General features: G+C 45.1%; 1 protein-coding gene across 1 annotated transcript; it reads right to left on the bottom strand.

Moving 5' to 3' along the window:
- Positions 1–7741: 7741 nt before the first annotated feature.
- On the bottom strand, positions 7742–11191 carry Prr15 (proline rich 15). Its single transcript, XM_052172539.1, has 2 exons — positions 10757–11191; positions 7742–8856 (listed from the first exon to the last, which is right to left on the bottom strand). The coding sequence occupies exon 2, from the start codon at positions 8704–8706 to the stop codon at positions 8326–8328; it is 381 nt and encodes a 126-aa protein (XP_052028499.1). The 5' UTR covers positions 8707–8856; positions 10757–11191; the 3' UTR covers positions 7742–8325.
- Between the last annotated feature and the right edge of the window lie 10239 nt (positions 11192–21430).

Below are 21430 nucleotides of genomic sequence, written 5' to 3'. Positions count from 1 at the left end.
AAAACGAGAATATTTCCTGCTTTTTCTACTTTCTCTAAGATCAGAAATGCAGGCAGAATTCTTATTTCTTATTTAGATTACTATATAATGTGTAATAAATAACATATGACATATAATCTAATAATATAACATAGTAATATATTATACATTAAATAATATATATTTGAAGAAATGAAGTATTCTAAGTATGATATAAGCATAAATATTCTAAGCAAGGTATTCAATTTGCCTTTTCTGTTATGATAAAACACTGACCAAAACCAAGTTGAAGAGAAAAATCATTTATTTCAGCTCACGGTCTACAGTTCATGGAGAGAAGCCAAGCAGGAAGCTGGGGGGCAGACACTAAAGCTGAGGAGGCAGTAGAAGAACAATGTTTACTCTCTTGCTCCCATTGGCATGATGGACTTGCTTTCTTATGCACCCCAGGGGTGGTACCACCACCCTTGGTGAGCGGGACTCTCCCACATTGATCATTAATCAAGAAAATAAGCCCCACAGGTCAATCTGATGGAAGCCAATTCCTCAACTCAGATTCCCTCCTCTGAGGCAGGTCATTTATTTCAAGTTGCAAAATAAACTGTACACCGGGTGTAGCCATTCCTGGAACTTGGCATTGTTAATTGCCTCTTAATTTCCTTATTTTATCCCTTCCTTAGGGGATCTATAGCACCTTAAGTGAATTTGCCACATCAGACTGAACTCAGGATGAAATAGGATAGCATGTAATCCACTCTCTATCATCCATGTCCCTCCTTTTCCACAGACTCTTCCAGATCCACTGGTGTTGTGGTAAATATTAAAAAGCAACCCACGATATCACCAGCTACACTCTAATAATGCAGTCTCTTCACCCCCATGCTTCTCATGTGGTGGCCACCCAACTCATGGTTCGCCTGCCTCGGACCCGCACACATTCCCAGTCATCCACCCCCTGCAGCGAGCTGTCACAAATCCCCATAACCCAGTAAAATCAACACTCTAGAGGCTTATAATTTATCACTCAGGTTTATAACAGTAAATTCTCCACTCACAAAACGCCCACATGATGAACTCAGGGCCAGTTGCTATTGCTATGAGCTGCCCACCTGGATTGGACAGATTGTCCTGTTTCATTCTCTCCCTTCTGTGACATCCAGAGCTACCTGTGGCTGTTGAAAGCCACTTGGGTCGGGCTCACCCTCTCCTTCTTCCATCTTCTCTGTCCTTGTCTTTTTAATAATTATTGCAACACACCTGCCTGCTAATTTCTGGATCAAAGATATGAGCAGAGGGCTTTTGTATGCACTTGTCATGAGCTGTTAATCAGCCTTGCTCGGCTAGTGAGGGGAACTGAAGCCAGGACGGGGAGGTCGAGCCACGCAAGCTGTTTCCGTATGGTTGATCGGGCGGCAGAAGTACGCTTAGCATCACTTCAGTCTATCGAGAGAGTCTACCTTAAGAGGTCCCCAAGCTCCCAGGTACCCCCAGAGCCTGCTCTCCAGAGGGGTCCTTGGTGGGAGTTAGTTAGAATATGTTCCAAGATCGAGAGGTAGAAGGCAATCCCAGGCAGTGAGCTGGAAAGCGCTCGCTTCGGCTGGAGTGGATGGAGAGGAGATGAAGTCCTTAAAGCAGTTCTGATGCCTTGAGGGTGCTGTCTAATGAGTGTCGAGCAGAAGGAGATAGGTGCTATGGGTCTGAGGCAGGCGACTTCGCAGGAATGCAAATTTCCGCCCCGCACTGTAAGCACACAGTGCTATTTCATAGGATCACATCATCCATGAGATTTGCAGCGCACTAAAGAGTGCATTAGTGGCACTGGCACGCAGTGGCCATTTCTAGAGGGTGGAATTCCAGCAACGTGACCCTGGGAGCATCACGATGACTTCTCTATCCATTGAGGTCATGACTCTGTCATTTCTACTAAGAATTGGCAGCCTGAAGGCTAGAGGCATCTCATTTACCTGACACCCTAACTTAAGTCTTAGTAGTCAATCCTGATACCTCAAACACCTGTTATGGGGAATAGTTCTTTGCATTAGGTACCCAGTTTTCTTGTTACTGTGTGGTTTCTCTCTTCTAATGGACTCTGCCTTTTCACAATCTACAGAAAACCCTCTCCCAGCCAAAAACAGCCTGCTTCCTGAGAGAGAAAGAAAGACCAAGAACCTGCTAAGAACTATTGACATGTCTATTCCTTGCATATTACCCTGGGGGTTCTGAAGGCACAAAGGGAACTGCACTGTCCCTTTAAGTCCCCCCCCCCCAGCTGACCAGCTCAAAGGGTCAGGAGACCAATGATCACAGCCATGAGATAAGGTGGCTGGTAGTAGGCAGCACAGGCTGGAAAGCCCAGAAGAGTCTCAGGAGTGTGGCCAGCAATGGCGGTAGAAAAACGCTGGAGGCGTGGAATACTGTGTTAGTTGACTTGGTCACTGTGACGAAGTGTGTGAAATAATCTAGTTCCAAGGAAGAAAGGTTTGTTTTCCCTTTCTCACAAAAAAAAGGTTTGTTTTACTGCTCACAGTTCTGCCTTACTTACAGTCTCAGAAGTTTCACTCCATGGTCACTAGGTCCCGTGACTTTAGGGTCCTTGGTGATACAGAGCATCATGACAGGCAACACAAGAAGGAATAGGCCACTCATCTTATGGCATCCATGAAGAGAAAGAGCCAGAAAGGAGCTGTGGTCCCAGCGTCCCATCTGAAGAGGTCACTGAAGACCTTGTATATTTTTGTTGCACTGTTGTTGTTTAGAGACAGGGACACATGCAGCCTAAGCTGGCCTCAAATTCTGCTATGTAATCAAGGATGATCTTGAACTCCGATCCTCCTGCCTTCCCCTCCCAAGCACCGGGAATAGAGGTGTGTGCTCCTGTGCCTCACTCCCCAGCGACTTTCATTAGACTCTATAGCCTAAGAGTTCAACCTCTTTATCCCAGGCTGGGGAATGAGTGTTCAATGCATGAACCTGGGAGAACACTTGGGATGGAAATGGAAAGGTATCTATCAGTCTCGTGAGGGTTTTCAGGGCACAGTGTGGGAACAGTGTGATCTCTGACAGAGACAAGATGGACAGAAGTCTGCATGGTGCAAGGCATACCCACATTCCCATATTCTGTGGAAAGATGGAGAGCAAGATGGTAGGCCTTGGCTGAGACAAAATATTTGTGTAAGCGGCTAAGGGAGCTGGAGGGGCTTGCCTGTGGTCACACAGCTGGTAGCTGACAGAGTTGAGCGTTGGGTCAGCCTAGAGCAGTGGCTATCTACCTTCCTAATGCTGCGGCATTCCATATTCTGTGGAAAGATGGAGAGCAAGATGGTAGGCCTTGTGAAGGGTGCAGTCTTCCCTGAAGGGATTCAGAAAAGGATAAAGAATTGAGAGTGGCTATCTCCATGCTTGTGTGTGTGTGTGTGTGTGTGTGTGTGTGTGTGTGTGTGTAGAGACCAGAGGTCACCCTTTGGTGTCATTCTTCAGGAGCCACCACTTTGTTTTTAAGGTAGTGTCTCTCATTGGCCTGGAGGCATGCCAATCAGTCTAAGATGCCCGGCAAAGCCCAGGGATCTGACTGTCTCTAACTCTGCAAAGCTAAAATGACAAGCCCATGCCAGCATGCCCAGCTTTTTCCTTGAGTTTGCATGCTTGTGCTGAAAGCATTTCCCAGCTTAGAGCTCTGTTCCCAGTCCCCATGCTACACCCTTCAAGGCTTATTTGCTACAATCTGTGCAATTGCATTTTCCCTGTGGATAAAACGCTGTGATGTTCCCAGGTAGCTGGAGAACAGTCCATTTCCGCACCAAGTGACAACAAGGTGTTGGGAGCATCTGACTGCCAAGTAGCTAGTTCCTCCCGTTTTACGGCAAACACTGAACGTTATATAATTTTACTACCAGTTGCTTAAAATAGCAGCGCAGGAAAGAGTGTTTTAAAGCTGGAATATAAACTCCACTCCTCATTGTAGGGCAGAGTAGATAAATACCCAGGTTACCTGAGACTTGAGGAAGAACAAGTCAGAGAAGGCACCAGAACAGGTGTCCTGGAAAGCACAGGGGGCTTCGGCTGGGCATCCTCTGCAGGAGTGTGAGCCAACCTCGCTGTGCTGAGGAGAAGCATTTCATGCAGGGTGTTTGTAACAGGAGCTAAGTCTCTGGGGAAGACTTAGCTCCTCTTACAAACAGGGAGGGACAGAGGGTTCTGAGGGAAGCACAGGGCAGGTGGAGGTTGGGTCTTAATCCCTTATCCAGTCAGTTAGGGCTGGGCATTTTTATTTTCGTCTTCCTTAATGTGAAACTTACCAGTTAGGAGCCAGAAAAATTTAACTTTGGGATTAACAGTCATGTTCCACACCCTGGGGTTCATATTATTTCATGGGGTTAGGCCAAAAACTCTGGCACAGTGACTATAAGCCTACTCTTTTACCTGCAGTCCAGCTCAGCTGGAGCCCTTGCTTGTCATGTCTGTAGGGATTGCTTGTCTTTGGCCTTCATTGTTACTTACTGTGAGGCCGCTAGCCCTCACCCTGCCTCACAATGCCCAGCTGACTCTGCTATGGTCAGACCCCTCTAGTTCCCTAACATTCCTCTTTCAGTGGCTGCCTGGGCTATATGTTCTTCGATCTTTAGTCCAGACCTTTAGTGGCTGGAGAAGCTCTGACGGGGCCTCTTGGAGGTCCCCTTCCACACTGCTGAGCCTTATGGGAAGGCATGTGCCATGACTCAAAGGTGACAATGGAACCAGGAAGGGCTGAGGTCAGCGACAAAGACAGTGCTGTCACTAGAGAGCAGACTCGTCACTGGTTCACACTGAGTTCCACTGTTAATTCGAGAAAAGTGTACTTGTAGCTTGATACCCAAAAGTTCCCACTTTCATTTTTTTCTATTGAAACTTTTAAAAAATAATGTAGCTATTAAAAAATATTTCTTGGAAAAAATGATTTAAAAAATCAGTTCTGTTCCAAATGTCTATTTTTATTGAATGTTCATTGAAAAGTTCATTGAGTTTTATAGACTTTGAGCCTGGTTTTTTTTAATAATAAAAAAGTTTATAACAAATTTTTTAAGCTACCAAGCTAGCTTTTTGTGTGTTGGTTTTTAGTGTGGCTCAGATGCCTCAGCTTAGGACAAAGGATATCGGGTTTTTTTTATCCCATAACAAGTTCCTGGTTGCCCACGCCCAGTCACATATTGCTTTCATGTTCACCTTTTACTTGGCATTCTTCTCATTGTCTGATGTATTCGTTTTAAAGCATTGAAATGTTCCTCTGTGCCTCTCAAGAAAATATTCCTGATGAGGCTTTGGCCAACCTTCCTGCTCACTATCGGCCTTACGTCTGCCTTCTAAAGATAGACCGGGCAGCTCCTGAGGTGCTAACTTCACAGGAAGTCTCAGAACAAAGTCTTTAGAAACTGCTCAGAAGCTGATGCAGAACCCGAGTGTGTCCCTGTACATACAGACGGAGGCTGGGGTTTTTGAAGTGAGCACCAGAGCGGGGTAGCAGCAGCAGAACAAATAATAAGGGATAGCCAGCAGACCTGAAATATGAGTCACTGCTCAGCCACCAGGTTTGCGAGGAGACCCACTGGGGCGAAACTACCTATGTGTAATCGTCATGGTTACAAGACTGTTTAGGGAGCACACCACTGGACCTTTGTGTCTCCATTTACATCACTTGAAAGGAAGGCACTGTATTAAAGATTCTGTCCTGGCTTTCAAATTTGGGAGTGAAATTTTACTTATAAAGACATTGAAAGCAAATAAAAAAAATTCTAATTTAATAAACTCCAAATTCATTCTGTAGCAATTTCCCTTTATTTACTGTAAGACTGCAAGGTTTAAGAAATGTCGAAAGTTTGTACAGATTCTCGGAATGTAATTAATTGTCTACGAGGAATACAAATCCCAGAAAGACACTTTGTCAAATTATCTTATCTTCCTCGTGATCTTATTATCCTACTAATTTTGTGTGGTTTCAGATTTCCCCGACTTGGGATTAAATCAGTGTGTTCTTCCTGATGCATAATTCAGGAGCACTCGAAAACGATGTAATTACAAACCTCAGCTGGCAGATTGTGAATTGCACTCACTGTCAAAACTGCCTGGGGCATGGCTTCCTTTCAGAATAGTGGGGTGAGTGTGTCACGTTCCTACCTCATAGCCCGGGGCCCGCTATTGGATATCCTTGCAATTACAGACTTGGATGGGATCCAACACCACACGCAGAAGCTGGGAAAATGCCAAGCTTTTTGTGGATTTAGAGGGGTTTGGAAGATGATGATGATGATGATGATGACAACGATAAGATAGTTCTTAAAGTAATAAAGTAGTAGATGAAAGGGCAAGTATAAGATTTTAAATTATTCAGGTGCAGACCTGATTTTATACATGAGAACAGTCCTGACTTAGGGTCCTCCTGCAGGTAGAAGACAGTTTGCATTGGTGCCTATTCTAGGTTTATTATTTCCTACAAGTTGAAATATCATATAGAGGTTCTCCAGATGTTACTCCTCAACATCCGCACTGCTAGATCCAGCCCACCCCACCCCCTCATCCACTAAAACCATGGGAAATCTTTCTCATCTGAGAGGTCAGCCTCCAGCCTCCCCTCTTCACCCCAGAGACACTGGGCGGTCCCTGCTCTGCCACCCCAGTGACACTGGCCACACACTTTCTGCTTCTAAATACACTTACAAAATCTTCTCATGCTTACAAAGAATATATAAAACCCCAATAAAAGGAAAATGCAATTTTTCTCTTTAACTGTAATGTATTCATAATTGTCAGGTAAATAATCTCCAGCAATTTCCTTTAGAGTAAGATCTTAGCTATGTAGAAGCTGAGACCATTAGCTCTATTATTATTCTGTGGTACCCAACCTCAAGTCATTAATTTCAATGCATTTTAGCCACCCTCGCCAAGGTTTCTGTAGATGGCTGACGCGTTTTACTCTTTCATAAATATGTAATTTGATAACAATTACAACAGGAAACCCAGCCTTCCTATAGGCACGCTCAGAGCCTCTCCAACCACTTGTTTCCTTGTTATGGACTACAAAGACTCACTTCTCCATGAGGGTGATTTCCTTGCTTTGCATTTGTTTGTAAATGAAGCAGAGTGTTGGGACAGGGTCTCGTGTCTCCGGACAGGGTCTCGTGTCTCTGTAGGGCACAATACTCTCTTGTAATCTGCTGAAAGCGGGGGGTATTCATTTACTCTTTTCTTGAAGTTCATAAGAAAGGCAAATAGGTAGATTTTTTTTTTCTGTTATTGTTGGTAAGAATCTGCAGAGTGATAGATCAAAGGCTTTGAAATGAGATAAATGTAGACCCAGACTACATGATATAGGCTTTGAAGCAATAGGTGGGGAATGCATCTTTGCACAAACTGAATGAGCTCTGTCCATGTATGAAAATGTTTTTGGGCAATTCTTGTGAGGTTCACAATGGATGCTAGAAAGGACACATTATTGGCTTTGTGAGTTACTCTGTGGAAATGCACCAAGGATCAAGAGAATGGAGGGAGTGTGAATTGGTACCACTCCCTCTCATTGAATTTGGTTAGCAAATTGGAATATCTGGCAAACTGGTTCCAGCTGGGTGTTGCTGATTTCTAGAAAAGTTCTTTGCCCAGCAGCTTTTCCAGCAGGAGCCGTGTGGTAAATAATTAACCTTGTCACTTAAGACCTTGCATGCCTGCCTTTAAGTATGACGAGTTTCAAAACTTAGAGGAAAAAAAAAAGCATACAAAGTCACCTTAAGTCTTACAGTTCAACAGTTTTAATAGTGCACACTAAACAGGTATACAGCCCTGGAGTCCTCACTTAAAGCAATATTACTTTTCAGTGCCTCTACCTGGGAGGATCCACCCATCCCTTCACATAGGAATAAATCTAGGGTGTTACCCTAAAGTGCATTTCTCAGCCATTAAAAGCAGTGCTTCATTTGCTCTCCAGAGTCCTCAGTAAGAGCATGGCTTCTTCATTTGAGATGCTGGAGAGGTGGGTCATCTACTTATTGCCTCTGAAATACCAATCCAGCTTTGCCATTCCCATAGGTGACAGAAACAATAGCGACACCTCAGAGCAACTTTCGTAAAAGCCAACTTCCTCGGCAGTAGACATCTGTCCTTCCCACAAAAAAAAAAAAAAAAAAAATACTTACTCAGTCCCTGAGTCATGGAATATTGAAGACTCAGCTGACACTTCACTTTCTATAAAATAGTCAATCTTGAAGGCCTTGGTCAATTGCATATTCTGAACTTGGGTGAGGCAGGCACCAAGTACTAGGTCTAGGGGTGTCTACTAGTGTGTGTCTCTCTCTGCAAAGAGACAACCCTGGCTGCTTGCTTAGGCTATTGCTTGTCCTCCTGGGGGTCATCTGGGAAGTCAGCTTCCTCGGGAGATCTGTCTCCTTCAGGGAGCAGTGTGGCGCGCATTTTCCTCTTCTCCTTAAATCTGCCAGAGCGTGAGATCTTCAAATTGCGCCGGCTGTTGCCTGATTTCTCCTCACACAACTTATCTGGCCTGAGGGGCTCTCCGGAGTCCCCAAGGACATTGGAGTGCTGATTTTCCTGTGAGCTGTTAGTCCGATCTGAGTAAGGTGGTGAGGGATCCTGGCCAGTCTCTGACTGAACCTGAGGCTGCACCCCCACCGTGACCTCCTTGCTTTTCTTCCTGGTCAGCGATTTCCACCAGGGGCTGGAGCTGCTGGTGGAGCTGCCACTGTCTGCCATGGCCCGTAGGCCGGGCGATCCCGGGCAGCCCGCGTCGGGTAGGGCCTGGGCCAGGACGTCTCTTCTCTTTTCCGTGGTCTCCGACTGTTCACTCCAGCCCTTCCAGGCTTCTCCCACGCAGGTTTGCTAGTTGGGAGTTGAGGGAGCACCCTGTGGGGAGAGAAAACCAGAACTTGGGTTGGTCAAAGTAACAGGCTCCTCATTCTACTCTCTTCAGAGTCACTCAACTCTGTAACCACTGGCCACCTGCAGAACAATGTCTGATCTACAAGCTTGGCCTCAACCTTTGCCTTAGGCCCCAAGCAAGTGCAATAGCTATCCAGTGGAGATCAGCCTGGCTCCAGAGGGATTACAGCCTGGCCTGCCACTCAGCCTGACTGTATAAGGACCACTACAGGTGCCCACCCGCTCTCGAACCACCTTCCTTCTGAGGAACACCAGGAGGGGAGTTGTGTGGGTATTGGGTGGGGAGCCTAGCTTGTCCTGCCCATTACAGATGAATGAAGATCAGGCATTTTCTTTATTAGTGATTCAAGAGGGAGTTCCCAGCCCATTTCTATTTCTGGGTCATACTATTCATACATTTCAAATAGTGTGGGTCAGACTATTTCTGGGCTGGCGATCTTGGGTTCTATAAGAAAGCCGGACAGTGGTGGCACATACCTTTAATCCCAGCACTCAGGAGGCAGAGGCAGAGGCAGGAGGATTTCTGAGTTCAAGGTCAGCCTGGTCTACAGAGAACAGCCAGGGCTATTCTGAAACCCTGTCTTGAAAAACAAAACAAAACAAAACAAAACAAAAAAACAAAAAAAACCCAAAAAAACCCAAAAAAACAAAAAAAAAACCGAAAAAACAAAACAAACAAACAAAAAACAAAACAAAAAAAACCCCAAAACAAAAACAAAAACAAAGACGAGAAAGAACGTCTGGTTAGGTCATAAGGAGCAATCCATAAACATGGCTCACATTTCTGTAACACCTTTCTCTAGGATGTTGAGCAGTGATGCCTGGGAGAGCATCCCAGTGTGAAAGTGGGGTGCATAAACTTATGGTTGTGCTTACATCAAACTGCTTCAAACCACTTCTGCCTTGTGCCTTTCAGAAGCTGTCTAGATGTAACTTCCCTTGGAAACAGCTATCCCACTCTTCCTTTAACTCCCTAGAGCCAATCTATTGCAGGAAGGCTGCGTGTCCCAACCCTTCTTTCATAGTTCTCCAACTATTGAGGATTTTACTTCTTATAATCCAAAGGCTTCTGTTACTTTCCCTCGCGTGTTGCATTTCCATCCTCCAAAGGAGAGAGCTCAACCAGGAACTCCAGAAAACCATTCTTCCCCAAACACTGAATAACGGAGGCCAAACGCTCCTGATACTGCAAGCCAGATTCTTGGCACACTTTCCGTGAGTGTGCTACTGGCCTCGGCCACCGCGAGTGGGCAGGGCTCGCGCGCACCGCCCATTTCTAGGTTTCAGCTCGGCAGCTTTGCAGCCCACGCACCGCGGCGCTCCTGGGATTCGTCCGTGCGCAGGAGGGAAACTTGTGCAGTGTTTGTTGTTGCTGGTTCTCCCGGAACTGCCTGATAGAGGAAGTCTCTGCGCCTACGGGGAGGCGGCGCAGCGGCCGCTGGCACCATCTCCTCCCTGGGGATGCCCCGAGGACACACACACACACTCGGGCTGGGGCTTGAAAACCGTAAAAGCAGAACCAGCCCTAAGAAAGGCGCCCACATCTACGCAGGGGTCTGCAAACGCTTCATTCCCTCCTATTTTGCAGAGGGAACACACACACACCCGCCCCAACCCCAAGGCATTTGTGGTGGGCAGCCACCCAACACTTTCTTCTCCACAGTGACCAACTAGGTGTGTACGGAAAGGCTTTGTGAGAATTGCGCAAGGAAAAGATGGCAAAAGAAGGCAGATCACTGTTCTGGGGGCCTCTCCTCCGACAGCAGGAGAAGGAGCACTGAGAAGCGCTAGACAGCGTTCCCAAGGGACACTGCAGCGCTGGGGGTCCGCCTTGTGAGACGCAGAGGGACTCTGGGTCACTCACCTGCAGGGGCTTTCAGGGCCACTGCGGCACCTCGCCGCGCCGGTGCTCTCTAGAGCGGTGAGAGGCGTCTCGGGTGCCTGAAGCTTAGTCGCAGAGTCCCTTGTCGCTGACTAGGAGAGATGCAGGAATCGTTGCTGATCTCGTCCAACACCCCTGACTCTCGCACACTGTGGGATCAACCTGGACTTGGCAGGTCAGTCAGCTCAGGTGGTAGGGGCTGTCAGATCCGCCGTCCCAGGGCGAGCTCAGTCAGCCTTTCCCGGTGGGAGTCTCACATTCTGGGGTGCGTCCTTTCTTCCCGTTCACTCCGCTCCCTCTCCGCCTGCAGCTAGATAGGACCGGGGCTGCTGACTCCGGCGCATTCGCCTTTCCAGGGCTGAGACATCTGCCCACCTGCTGGTGACTGGCCAAAGGCCTGAAGACACCAAAACTGAGGAGGAGGGGAGGGTCAGGGTGGGTCAGGAGGCGGCGGCCTAGCTACAGGTGCAGGTAGGCGTCCCCGCCCTTCTGGGGACCAGATTGGTTGAGGTCGCAAACCTGGCTCCAGCCCTTCGGACTCTGATTGGAGAAAAAGCTGTACTGCGCCGCCGCCCGCCCTGTTCGTGTTCCGTTCTTGCCCTGGGGTTTGAGTCCCAAGGCTTTCAAGTTTTCTAACTCAGAGAGCTGATTCAAACTCGGTCATGTTTGGGAGTTTCAAGCACCCTTAGCTAAAAGACTGAGAGTTGAAAACCTTGTCATTGCTGTCATCGGGCGCTATCCTAGTCCTATAAAATGTGTTGACTCATTTGCTCATCAGAAAGCCCCAGGACTGGGCACTATGACTCTCTGAAAGAAAAACAAAAACAAAAAACAAACAAAAAACCTTGGCATCGCAAAGGTTAAATAGTTTGTCCAGGGTTGCTCATGAAGTAACAGGGTTGGAAGTTTGATTCCAGCATATCAGCTTGTTGGGTTCATACCATAACTAAGTACCTATGCTACAAAGCATCATTCCTGTCTGGGCGACCACGCACCCACCCAGCGACACCCATCCAAGCATATTACTCCAGCCCAAAGCCACTGAAAGGGTGAACCAGTGGACCCCAGCACCGTGCAAGGTGCTTTAGCTAGGCGATTATTTGACAAAACGGAAGCTACAACTTGAAAGAGAGATTTTTGGGGTCTCTAGGCTCACAGACATACAAGAAGGACTCCTTGCCTCTAAGATAGGAAAGTCCTGGCAGAGCATCTGCTATGAGCACTTTCTGCAGAACAAGCCTGGTGAGAGACAGACCGCCCAACTCTAATCTCTTGCAATACGGATTTGATAAGCAGGCAGGAATTTTATAGTCTTTCAATACAGTAGGGAAGAGGAAAACACGAGGACTTGGTTGACGCCTCAGTTTGGATTTAATTAAAAAAATAAAAGATGAACACACACTGTGTATTTGGAAGTGATTTGTTTCTAACCAGGGATTAAGAACTCCCCTCCACCAGTACTCCTCTGCCTCCCTCCCTCCCTCCCTCCCTCCCTCCCTCCCTCCTCCTCTTCCCCCTTCTCCCTCCCTCCCTTCTTCTTTTCTTTATTGGTGGAATTTCACTATGTAACTAAGACTGGCCTCAGACTCTGGCTTACCACCAACACTGACTCTTGAGGTTAGTTTTAAAGTGGGGTGCACTGAATCATAACTCTGGGGCTTGATACAGACCAGGCGCCAGCTTTAAAGGAAGAGCTCTTTCCAGAGGCAGATGTCATAGGATGAGAAGAGCTTGTCTGGGGGTCACCACCATTTATGGGGCTGGTACTCACTGCTGTTGTCAGGCACATTGTTGAAAGACCGAAGACACCGAAGACACCGGGAAAAGGACGCACGCTTGCTGAATGAATTTTCATCCAGTGTGGCTTTCACAAAGCCACAGCGTTTCCCAATAAACAGATCTTTGGCTTCTCCATAAGATAGCTCCTGATTTACATTCAATGTCGAATGTCTCTGTAACATCTCCTGGGTTGAGTGGAAGCACCTTATAAATGAAATAACCACTGCATGGGGGTAAAGTGTGTGTGTGTGTGTGTGTGTGTGTGTGTGTGTGTGTGTGTGTGTGAAGGTGTGAAGGATGCTGGGCTTCTGGAAGTTCAAAGAGCAGATGGGTGATGTAAGCACAGAGAGTGACTGCGGTGACATGGGAGGTGGCGCTGGGAAGCTGAGTACAACACAGACTTTCAACGACAGCTATGAATGTGGCCCAATGCAGACTCTTAACAGTTGCTTTCTCCACACAATAAATGATCACCTGCTTAAGAAATGAGTGTTTAGAACTGGGTGCTAGCAACTAAGATCAGAATCTTGGCGTTTAGAGTTGACATTTTTATTCAGCAAACTTGAAATTTCCGAAGGGGCTGGGAAACTGATCATATCTTTACATATCTACAGGAGGATGGGCTTGGGAAGGAATCTTTAGCTCCATGTCTTTCTCCTGTTCTTCTCCATCTCTATGGTCACCCCTGCCCTTTGATAGCTAGACGAACCTTTTCCTTCACAGCCTCCAACTCTGTCCCTTTGAACATTCTGTTGTGCTCTTTGTGGGCTCACATCAGTGTTGGGTTAATTTAACCCTTTAGAGCAAGCATTGTAACCCGGCATGAAACATTGTAACATCTTGTCTCCCTGCCAGGTTACTGGAGTGTCCATAGATGTTCCTTTCTTAGGGTTTTCTAAACAGTTGATCTAAGTAAGGCCAGATTTTGTTCAGAGTCTGCTTGCTCTCTCCCCAAGCCAGTCCCACACCACGCCTTTGAGCAGGCCCACTCCTCCCTCTTTCCCCTATGCATCCTGTCACCAGATCACCACAGGGTGGGAACTCACAGTTTCCTCTTCTCCCCCTTTCACAAAGCGATTTCATTCAGAATGCTGGTGATAGGAACTGGCTAGGGCTTCATCCAGCTGTTCTGCAGGGAAGGAGTGATGAGGTCTGTGCTGGATCTTTCTTCTTGCAACATATCTCCTTGGCTCACCTTCTTGATTGGTTTCCATGTTGCTGAGGCTAGAACACTGGAGCTTGAGCTTGCTCGACAGCTGCTGCCTCTCTCTACTCCGGAGCCTTCCTTCCTTCTTGTTAGAACCAACCACCATCTTTCTCGTCAGCCTGGTTCTCAGATGAAACCAGCTGTGTGTGTGTGTGTGTGTGATGTATATGTACATATACAGATATATAGACAAACATGTATATACAAACATATATATACACAAATTGAATTGAAAGAGCACAAACTGACACTCTCCCCTACCCTATATCAATATCATTGGCTATCTTTCAAAACACTCACTATTCTGCATCTTTATCCTTCTCTCCACTGCAGCTCCTTCTTTGTCTTCCTTCCCATTGATATCAGGGCAATCTGTATTCATTCATTCATTCATTCATTCACTCATTCATGTTTATTGCTGCCCTGGTGAGATTGGTATCATGCCCGGTGCTATCTATATGCTCTTTCTTTCAGTACTAACAACTACTGGTCTTAGTCCATTTGGGCTGCTATGATCATGTGCCAAAGACTAGTGTGATGGTTACTTTGTTATCAACATGACTGGATTTAACATTACCTAAGAGATACACTGTCACCGATGGTACCAGCTCATGGAGTGTGATTTAATACCAAGTAAAACGTACAGAAGCAAAAGGTGAACAGAACACCAGCATTCGCCTCTCTCTGCTTCCTGACTGTGATGTGATATCATGTTTTACATTTTTGCCGCCATGATGTACTGGCTAGTTTGTTTGTTTGTTTGTTTGTTTGTTGTTGTTGTTGTCAACTTGATACAAACTAGAGTTATCTGGGAAGAGGAACCTCAGTTGAGAAAATGTCTCCATTTGATTGCCTATAGGCAAATCTGTTGACACTTTCTAAATTGGTGTGGAAGAGCCCAGACCACTGTGGTCAGTCAAAGCATTTAAAAGCCTTAATAAAATTTAAAAACTTTAATAAGTTTTAAAAACATCTAAGCCTACAGGCAGTACTGTTCCTGACTGATATAAGAAAGCAAACTGAGCAAGCCTTGGGGAGCAGGCCAGTAAGTACAATTTATCCGTAGCTTCTGTTTCAGTACCAACACCAGGTTCCTGTCCTGACTTCTGTTCATAATGTGCTATAAGTAGCATAAACCCTTTCGTGGTTGCCTTTGGTCTTGGTCTTTACCACAGCAATTGAAACCTAACTTAAGCCACAGGACTTCCCCACCATGCTGGTTTCAAAATTGTCACTGTACCTTTTGTTACTTTATTGGGTTCTTATATCTCCACTCCGACCCCTTCCAACCCTCCAACACTAGGTAGGAGAGAAAGAAGATTAATGGAGAAATAGGACCTAGATCTCTTTAGACTACCTCCTACTTATTGGGGCATTGAGTTCCTTGAGGCAAGTCCAATCTTCATGGTCAGGATATCCAATTTCTTCTTCTCTTTGATCAAGACCACTTGACAGACCACTACAACAACAGCCAGCAGCAACAGGCAAGTGGTTACCAGCACAGGCTCTCTTTGTACTCTCTCATTTATACCCTCTCCAGGAGTTCCCTGGATCAAACTATCTGCAGCTGGCAAAAATCACACCCCTCCTAGAGCATGAGACAAATCATAATTAGTGCTAAAGCCAATCTGAAGCAGACTGACATTCCATACCCGAAATTGAAACAAAAACATATTCATGTAACATCACTGGGTTTTTAAAGAAACCAAATTTCTCACTACACAAATTCTAAGCCAAAATAGTCCCATCTTGCTTTAAGTTGATTTCCTTGTGTATTTTGTCACAACAAATAGTAACTAATGTAACTGGGAGTAGTAGCTAATGTAACTCAAAATTCATGAAGGCTAGAAATATATTTCTTACAGTTCTGAAGACTAAGAAATTCAAGGTCAAGGCAGCACCAGTATCTGGCCATCTTACAGGCTCATAAATGGGTCTCCAGGAGCTGCCTAGTGTCCTTCATAATATCCTTAATTCTCTCTATAGAAAAAGGCCCTGTTGCAAGAAATATTAAAAAAAAGACTGCCAGGCTTCCTGCATCACTGCTGGCCACTCTGTCCTGGCACGGTCCAGCTGAGATGCTCTCTGCCGGCCAGCTTTCCTGCTGGGCAGGAGATCCTGAGTTCCCTTCGCTGCCATTCCAGCCCCATAAAATGACAGTCCACTGTGCTGCGGTCACCCAACCCGACACCCAGCAACCCATAAAAACAAAACTCTAGAAGCTTATAATTAACCGAACAGATTTATGTATCAATAAATTCTCAATTCACAAGATGCTAATACAATAATTTCAGAACTAATTAATAATGATAAAAGCTGCCCACCTAGATTAGACAAGTTATCCCATTTATTTGAACCTTTATGACATCATAACTACCTGTGGCTGTTTTAAGCCATGCTGGTTCAGATTCTTCTTCCTGTCCATCCACCTCCATCGTGGCCTTCTTCTCTCTCTCTTGAGAAGCTCTCAATTCCTAGCTCTGCCTCCCTTTCCCTATCCAATCACAGGCCTTCTGCTGCACTAATATTTTATTGTGATTGGACAGGGACAATACTGTCACAAGGTCCCATTTGCAAAAAGCATTGCTTGTTGGGTAGGATGTAAATGTTCAGTCTAAAGGTGTGTTTCGTGTCCTTCCTTTGCTCGCGTTCTGACCCAGCGTGGACCAGTCTGTCAGCTTGGTCCTCAGTGGCCTCTTTACTCCCCTGCCACCATTCACTTCCTTTTCTCTTACAATTCTAAACCATCGTGTAAATGTACCACATTTTATGTATCCATTCCTCCCCTGAGGGACACCTGGGTTCTTTCCAGCTTCTGGCTATTATAAATAGGGCTGCTATGAACATAGTGGAGCATGTGTCCTTATTGCATGCTGGGGAATCCTCTAGGTATATACCCAGAAGTGGTATAACAGAGTCCTCAGATAGTATGGTGCCCAGTTTTCTGAGGAACGGCCAGACTGATTTCCAGAGTGGTTGTACCAGCTTGCAATCCCACCAACAGTGGAGGAGTGTTCCTCTTTCTCCACACCCTCTCCAACACCTGCTGTCTCCTGAGTTTTTGATCTTAGCCATTCTGACTGGTGTAAGGTGAAATCTCAGGGTTGTTTTGATTTGCATTTCCCTGGTTACTAAAGATGTTGAACATTTCTGTAGATGCTTCTCAGTCATTCTATATTTCTCAGGTGAAAATTCTTGGTTTAGCTCTGTAACCTGTTTTTAATAGGGTTATTTGACTCTCTGGAGTTTAACTTTTTGAATTCTTGGTATATATTAGATATTAGCCCTCTGTCAGATGTAGGGTTGGTAAAGATCTTTTCCCAATTTGTTGGTTGCTGTTTTGTCCTATTGACAGTGTCCTTTGCCTTACAGAAACTTTGTAATTTTATGAGGTCCCACTTGTCAATTCTTGATCTTAGAGCATAAGCTATTGGTGTTCTGTTCAGGAAAATTTCTCCTGTGCTCATATTTACACTATGGAATACTATTCAGATATTAAAAACAAATAATTCATGAAATTCTTAGGCAAATGGGTGAAACTGGAAAATACCATGCTAAGTGAGGTAACCCAATTACAGAAGAACACACATGGTATGCACTCACTGATAAGTAGATATTAACCCAGAAGCTCAGAATACCCAAGACACAATTCACATATCAAATGATGCCCAAGAAGAAGGAAGGAGAGGCCCCTGGTCCTGGAAAGGCTCTATACAGTAGTGTAGGGGAATACCAGAACAGGGAAGCGGGAGGGGTTTGATTGGGGAACAGGGGGAGGGAAGAGGGCTTATGGGAGGGGGGAACCAGGAAAGGGGAAATCATTTGAAATGTTAATAAAGAATATATCTAATTAAAAAAATTTAAAAATGAAATTAAAAAATTCTAAACCATCATTGTGTTTCAACTGAACCTACAAAAAGGCCTATCTGCAGGCCCTCTCCTATTCTGTCCCTGGTTCACCCTGCACGCACGTGGTAGCCAGAGTGGTCACTTAACAACAACCTCTATGCTTAAAGCCCCTCAGTAATGCCCCCTTGTACTTTGTACACACTTTGTGCCCCTACATGACACAACATGGTCACATGACAGCAGTCTTCATCCACTTCATTCTGCTCTTCCCAAAAGTCTCTGCCCTTCAGTCACACTGACCTCTGTCACTCCAGTGAAATCTTTGTGACAGCTCACTTGCCCCTACAAAGCCACGTCGCATAGATAACTTACTGAATCCAGGTTGCCCGGATTACTTCTCACGGCTCACTGGTGTCCGGTGAGCCTCCTTTGCTCTGCAGTCCTTACACCTCGTAAACTCTGCCGTAGAGCAGGTTTCTCTGAAGTAGATCTGTATTAGTCACTTGTCTTGCTGCCACACAGAACACCTGGTAAAACAATGTCCTGCATAGTTCTAGGATACAGGCTTTCCTGGCAGGCAGAGTCTTAGTTAGGGTTTCTATTGCTGTGATAAAACACCACCACCAAAAGCGACTTGGGGAGGAAAGGGTTTGTTCAGCTTACACACCCCAGGTAACGGTCCAGCATTAAAGGAAGTTAGGGAAGGAACTTAAGGCAGATACCTGAAGGCAGGAACTAAAGCAGAGACTGGTGGAGCGCTGTTTATGGCTTGGTCTCCATGGACTACACACATGCTCAGGGTCAGTTCCCCTCAAGCCCTTGGCAGGGGGCGGGGAGGGCCTGGACTCACCCACATCAATCATCACAAAACTGCACATAGGGTTGCCCACAGGGCCATCTTGAGGGGACCTTTTCTCAGTCATGGGTCCCCTTCTTCTTGAATAGCTCGAACTTGTGTCAAGTTGACCAACAAACTAACCAGGACAGCTGGGAAGGCACGGCAGCTGGAACAGGGGCTGGCTGGTTACCTCATACTCAGGCAGGAAGCGGAGAGCAATGCATGCTACCATTTATTCTCTTACTCCTTCCCATCCCGCTGAGACCCACGGGTAGGAGGTGCCCATAGTCACGGTGGATCTTCCTACCCTGAAGAACCGAATCTAGATATGATCCCTCACAGACAAGCCCGGACATTTGTTCCTATGGTGGCTCTGCATCCCTTCAAATTGACAATTGAGATTAGCCATTCTTCATCTCTTCCTCAATGATCTGTGGTTGCTGATCTCCTTAGGCTGTTGTCACTATTTTATTTCAGTTCTGCTATGATATCTTTGATGGGTACCAATTTTAGGTCACTGTATTTTTAAAGATCTCTCTCTCTCTCTCTCTCTCTCTCTCTCTCTCTCTCACACACACACACACACACACACACACATACACACACACACACACCCCTTACATTATTTCTGTTGACAAGTAAACTGTCGATCTGTAACATCTTTTAAAGGTAACTGGTCTCCTATCCCACCTCCACTATTAAGATTTTTCTCATCGTCTTGGACCTTTTTCTCTGTTTCTCAGTATTTACGTTTGGATAATTTCTCAGGATTGCATGGTTTAGCTTACTTGGTGCTTTGCTCAACTTTTGACAACTTTTATCCAGTTTCTCAAACATTACCACCCACCTCTTTCTTTTGATTTGCCTTCTTAGTCTACCCAGACATGCTTTCTTTTTGGGGGTAGAGGGAGGTTCGAGACAGGGTTTCTCTGTGTGTAGCCCTGACTGTCCTGGAACTCACTTTGCAGCTATGGTTTCTAATTTACCTTCTTCCCCCATACCCTTTAGCTTTCTATGATGTGTTCTAGATTATTTCTTTTGATTTATATGCTGATATATCATCTCTATTATACTGTACCTAAAAATCTGTTAAATATCTTCAGTAGTTTATTCATTGTAACTACATCTTTGATAACATTCTCCCTAGTTTACTAGGATACTTTCCTAGTTACTTCAGATATGTCCTGACCTTATAGTGACCTAATTCTTTAAGTTTTACATACATTTAATGAATATGTATATGTATACACAATATACAATATATAAAATATATTATATATTATACAATAATGTAAAATACACACATCACATATCATAAATCATATATCATAAATCATATATCATAAATTATCATATATAATACATTATCATATGCCATATGTCATAATTATATATATATATGTATAGAAACACACAAACTATGTGGTTGTGCTGTAAGCACTAATTATTCAGAAGTTAATCTAAAGGTCTAATTATTACCTTTTTTTTCCTGATAGTTCTCATACACAGTCTTATTTCCAAAGTATACAAACAGTATACATTGTTCTTTGATTTCCTTAGTTATTGACTGTTTAAGGTACAAAAAAAATCTTATTTATTTTAACAGGGATTTTCAGGAGCTCGGGGGGAGCCCTGAACTCCAGGTGCCCCAGGAGTTCACAGCTCGGGGTTGTTTTAAGGAAACAGATTCCTAAGATTCAGGTGAGCAGGAGTCTGCATTCACGATCTCTGGGCACGGGTCCATCCCCCCCATCCCCGCCAGTCTTTTCTGTTCTTTTGTAACTTAACCATGCATGCAGACCTGTGGGAGATGAGCAGAGGGATCTTTTGCTATGTCATGCCCCCACTGAAGTCATCAGGCCTCTGGGGACTCGGAGTTAATGAGGACAGCATCTTCTGTTAATCTTTACCTTAGGTAAGTCCCTGCCTTGTGAACATGGCCTCTTTTCTTCCAGAAGCTACCAAGACAGAAGTTTTTTCTGCGTTCGACTCTTTCAGTGGGGAATGCTTCCGGTGACCGACTCCCACTGAGGGTAGTGAGTGTGCTGCTTTCATCATATTACACGGCTCCCTTGGTGTTCATCATCATCGCTTGGGCTTTCTTGTTCATTTACTTGTTTAATCACATGACTCCTTTGCTAGATAATAGCCCCATTTTATGTAGCCATCATTTACATGATACCTGCTGGTATCAAGTGTAGTTCTAGAATCAACTCTTAGCATACTATAAATGTTCATTTTCCTAAAAGTCCCATAGCACAGATGTTATCTTATTACAGATCAAGAAGTTGAGGGATGAAGAACTTCCTACTTGGTAGAGGTCACAAAGCTGGTTGGACTCAGAGCTGACATGTGACCCCAGGAAGACACGACACAGCTCACCACTTAGCCCTGTGTCACTGATGAGCCTTTGCCCCTGGCATGGTGCTCTGTAGTAATGCCCTCAGTACTGCTGAATGAATAATCACAGACCACACAGATATGGATTCTCTGATTATAAAATGATTGATTTGGGGGAAAGAAAAGCAATAAAGCAGCAGTGAAAAGCACCTTTCCATTCGTCATTCTGTGTGATCACAGCTGATTTCTCCTTAACTCTGAATGTGGTTGGTAGAGCAAACCTAGCTTTTGCTTTGTTTCTGTTGCTAACACATCGGAAGAAAACCATCATGTTGAAATAACACCAGAGAGAAATGGTTTACGTGGCGAAATGCAGGGGCAATACATTAGAGGGTAGTTGTTGAAGCTTTGATTGAAACTGTTAAGGAATTCGGAGCAGGATTGTCCCAAGCAAGACTCACAATAAGATCTCTGAGCTTGCTCAGGAAACAGAGAATTCACCTTTATTATTTGCCAGAAAGCCATTGATGTGGGTAGAAGTCACATGCTGTTATTAAATGCAAGATTCTCCTCTGGTTACCTGATTCCAGCTCAGGCCTGGTGCCTGGCTCCTTGTAAAGGTCACCTGTTCTCTACTGTTGGT

This window comes from Apodemus sylvaticus, chromosome 2 (assembly GCF_947179515.1).
Source record: "Apodemus sylvaticus chromosome 2, mApoSyl1.1, whole genome shotgun sequence".
NCBI classification, from domain to species: domain Eukaryota; kingdom Metazoa; phylum Chordata; class Mammalia; order Rodentia; family Muridae; genus Apodemus; species Apodemus sylvaticus.
This window is presented reverse-complemented; position numbering and strand designations above follow the sequence as displayed.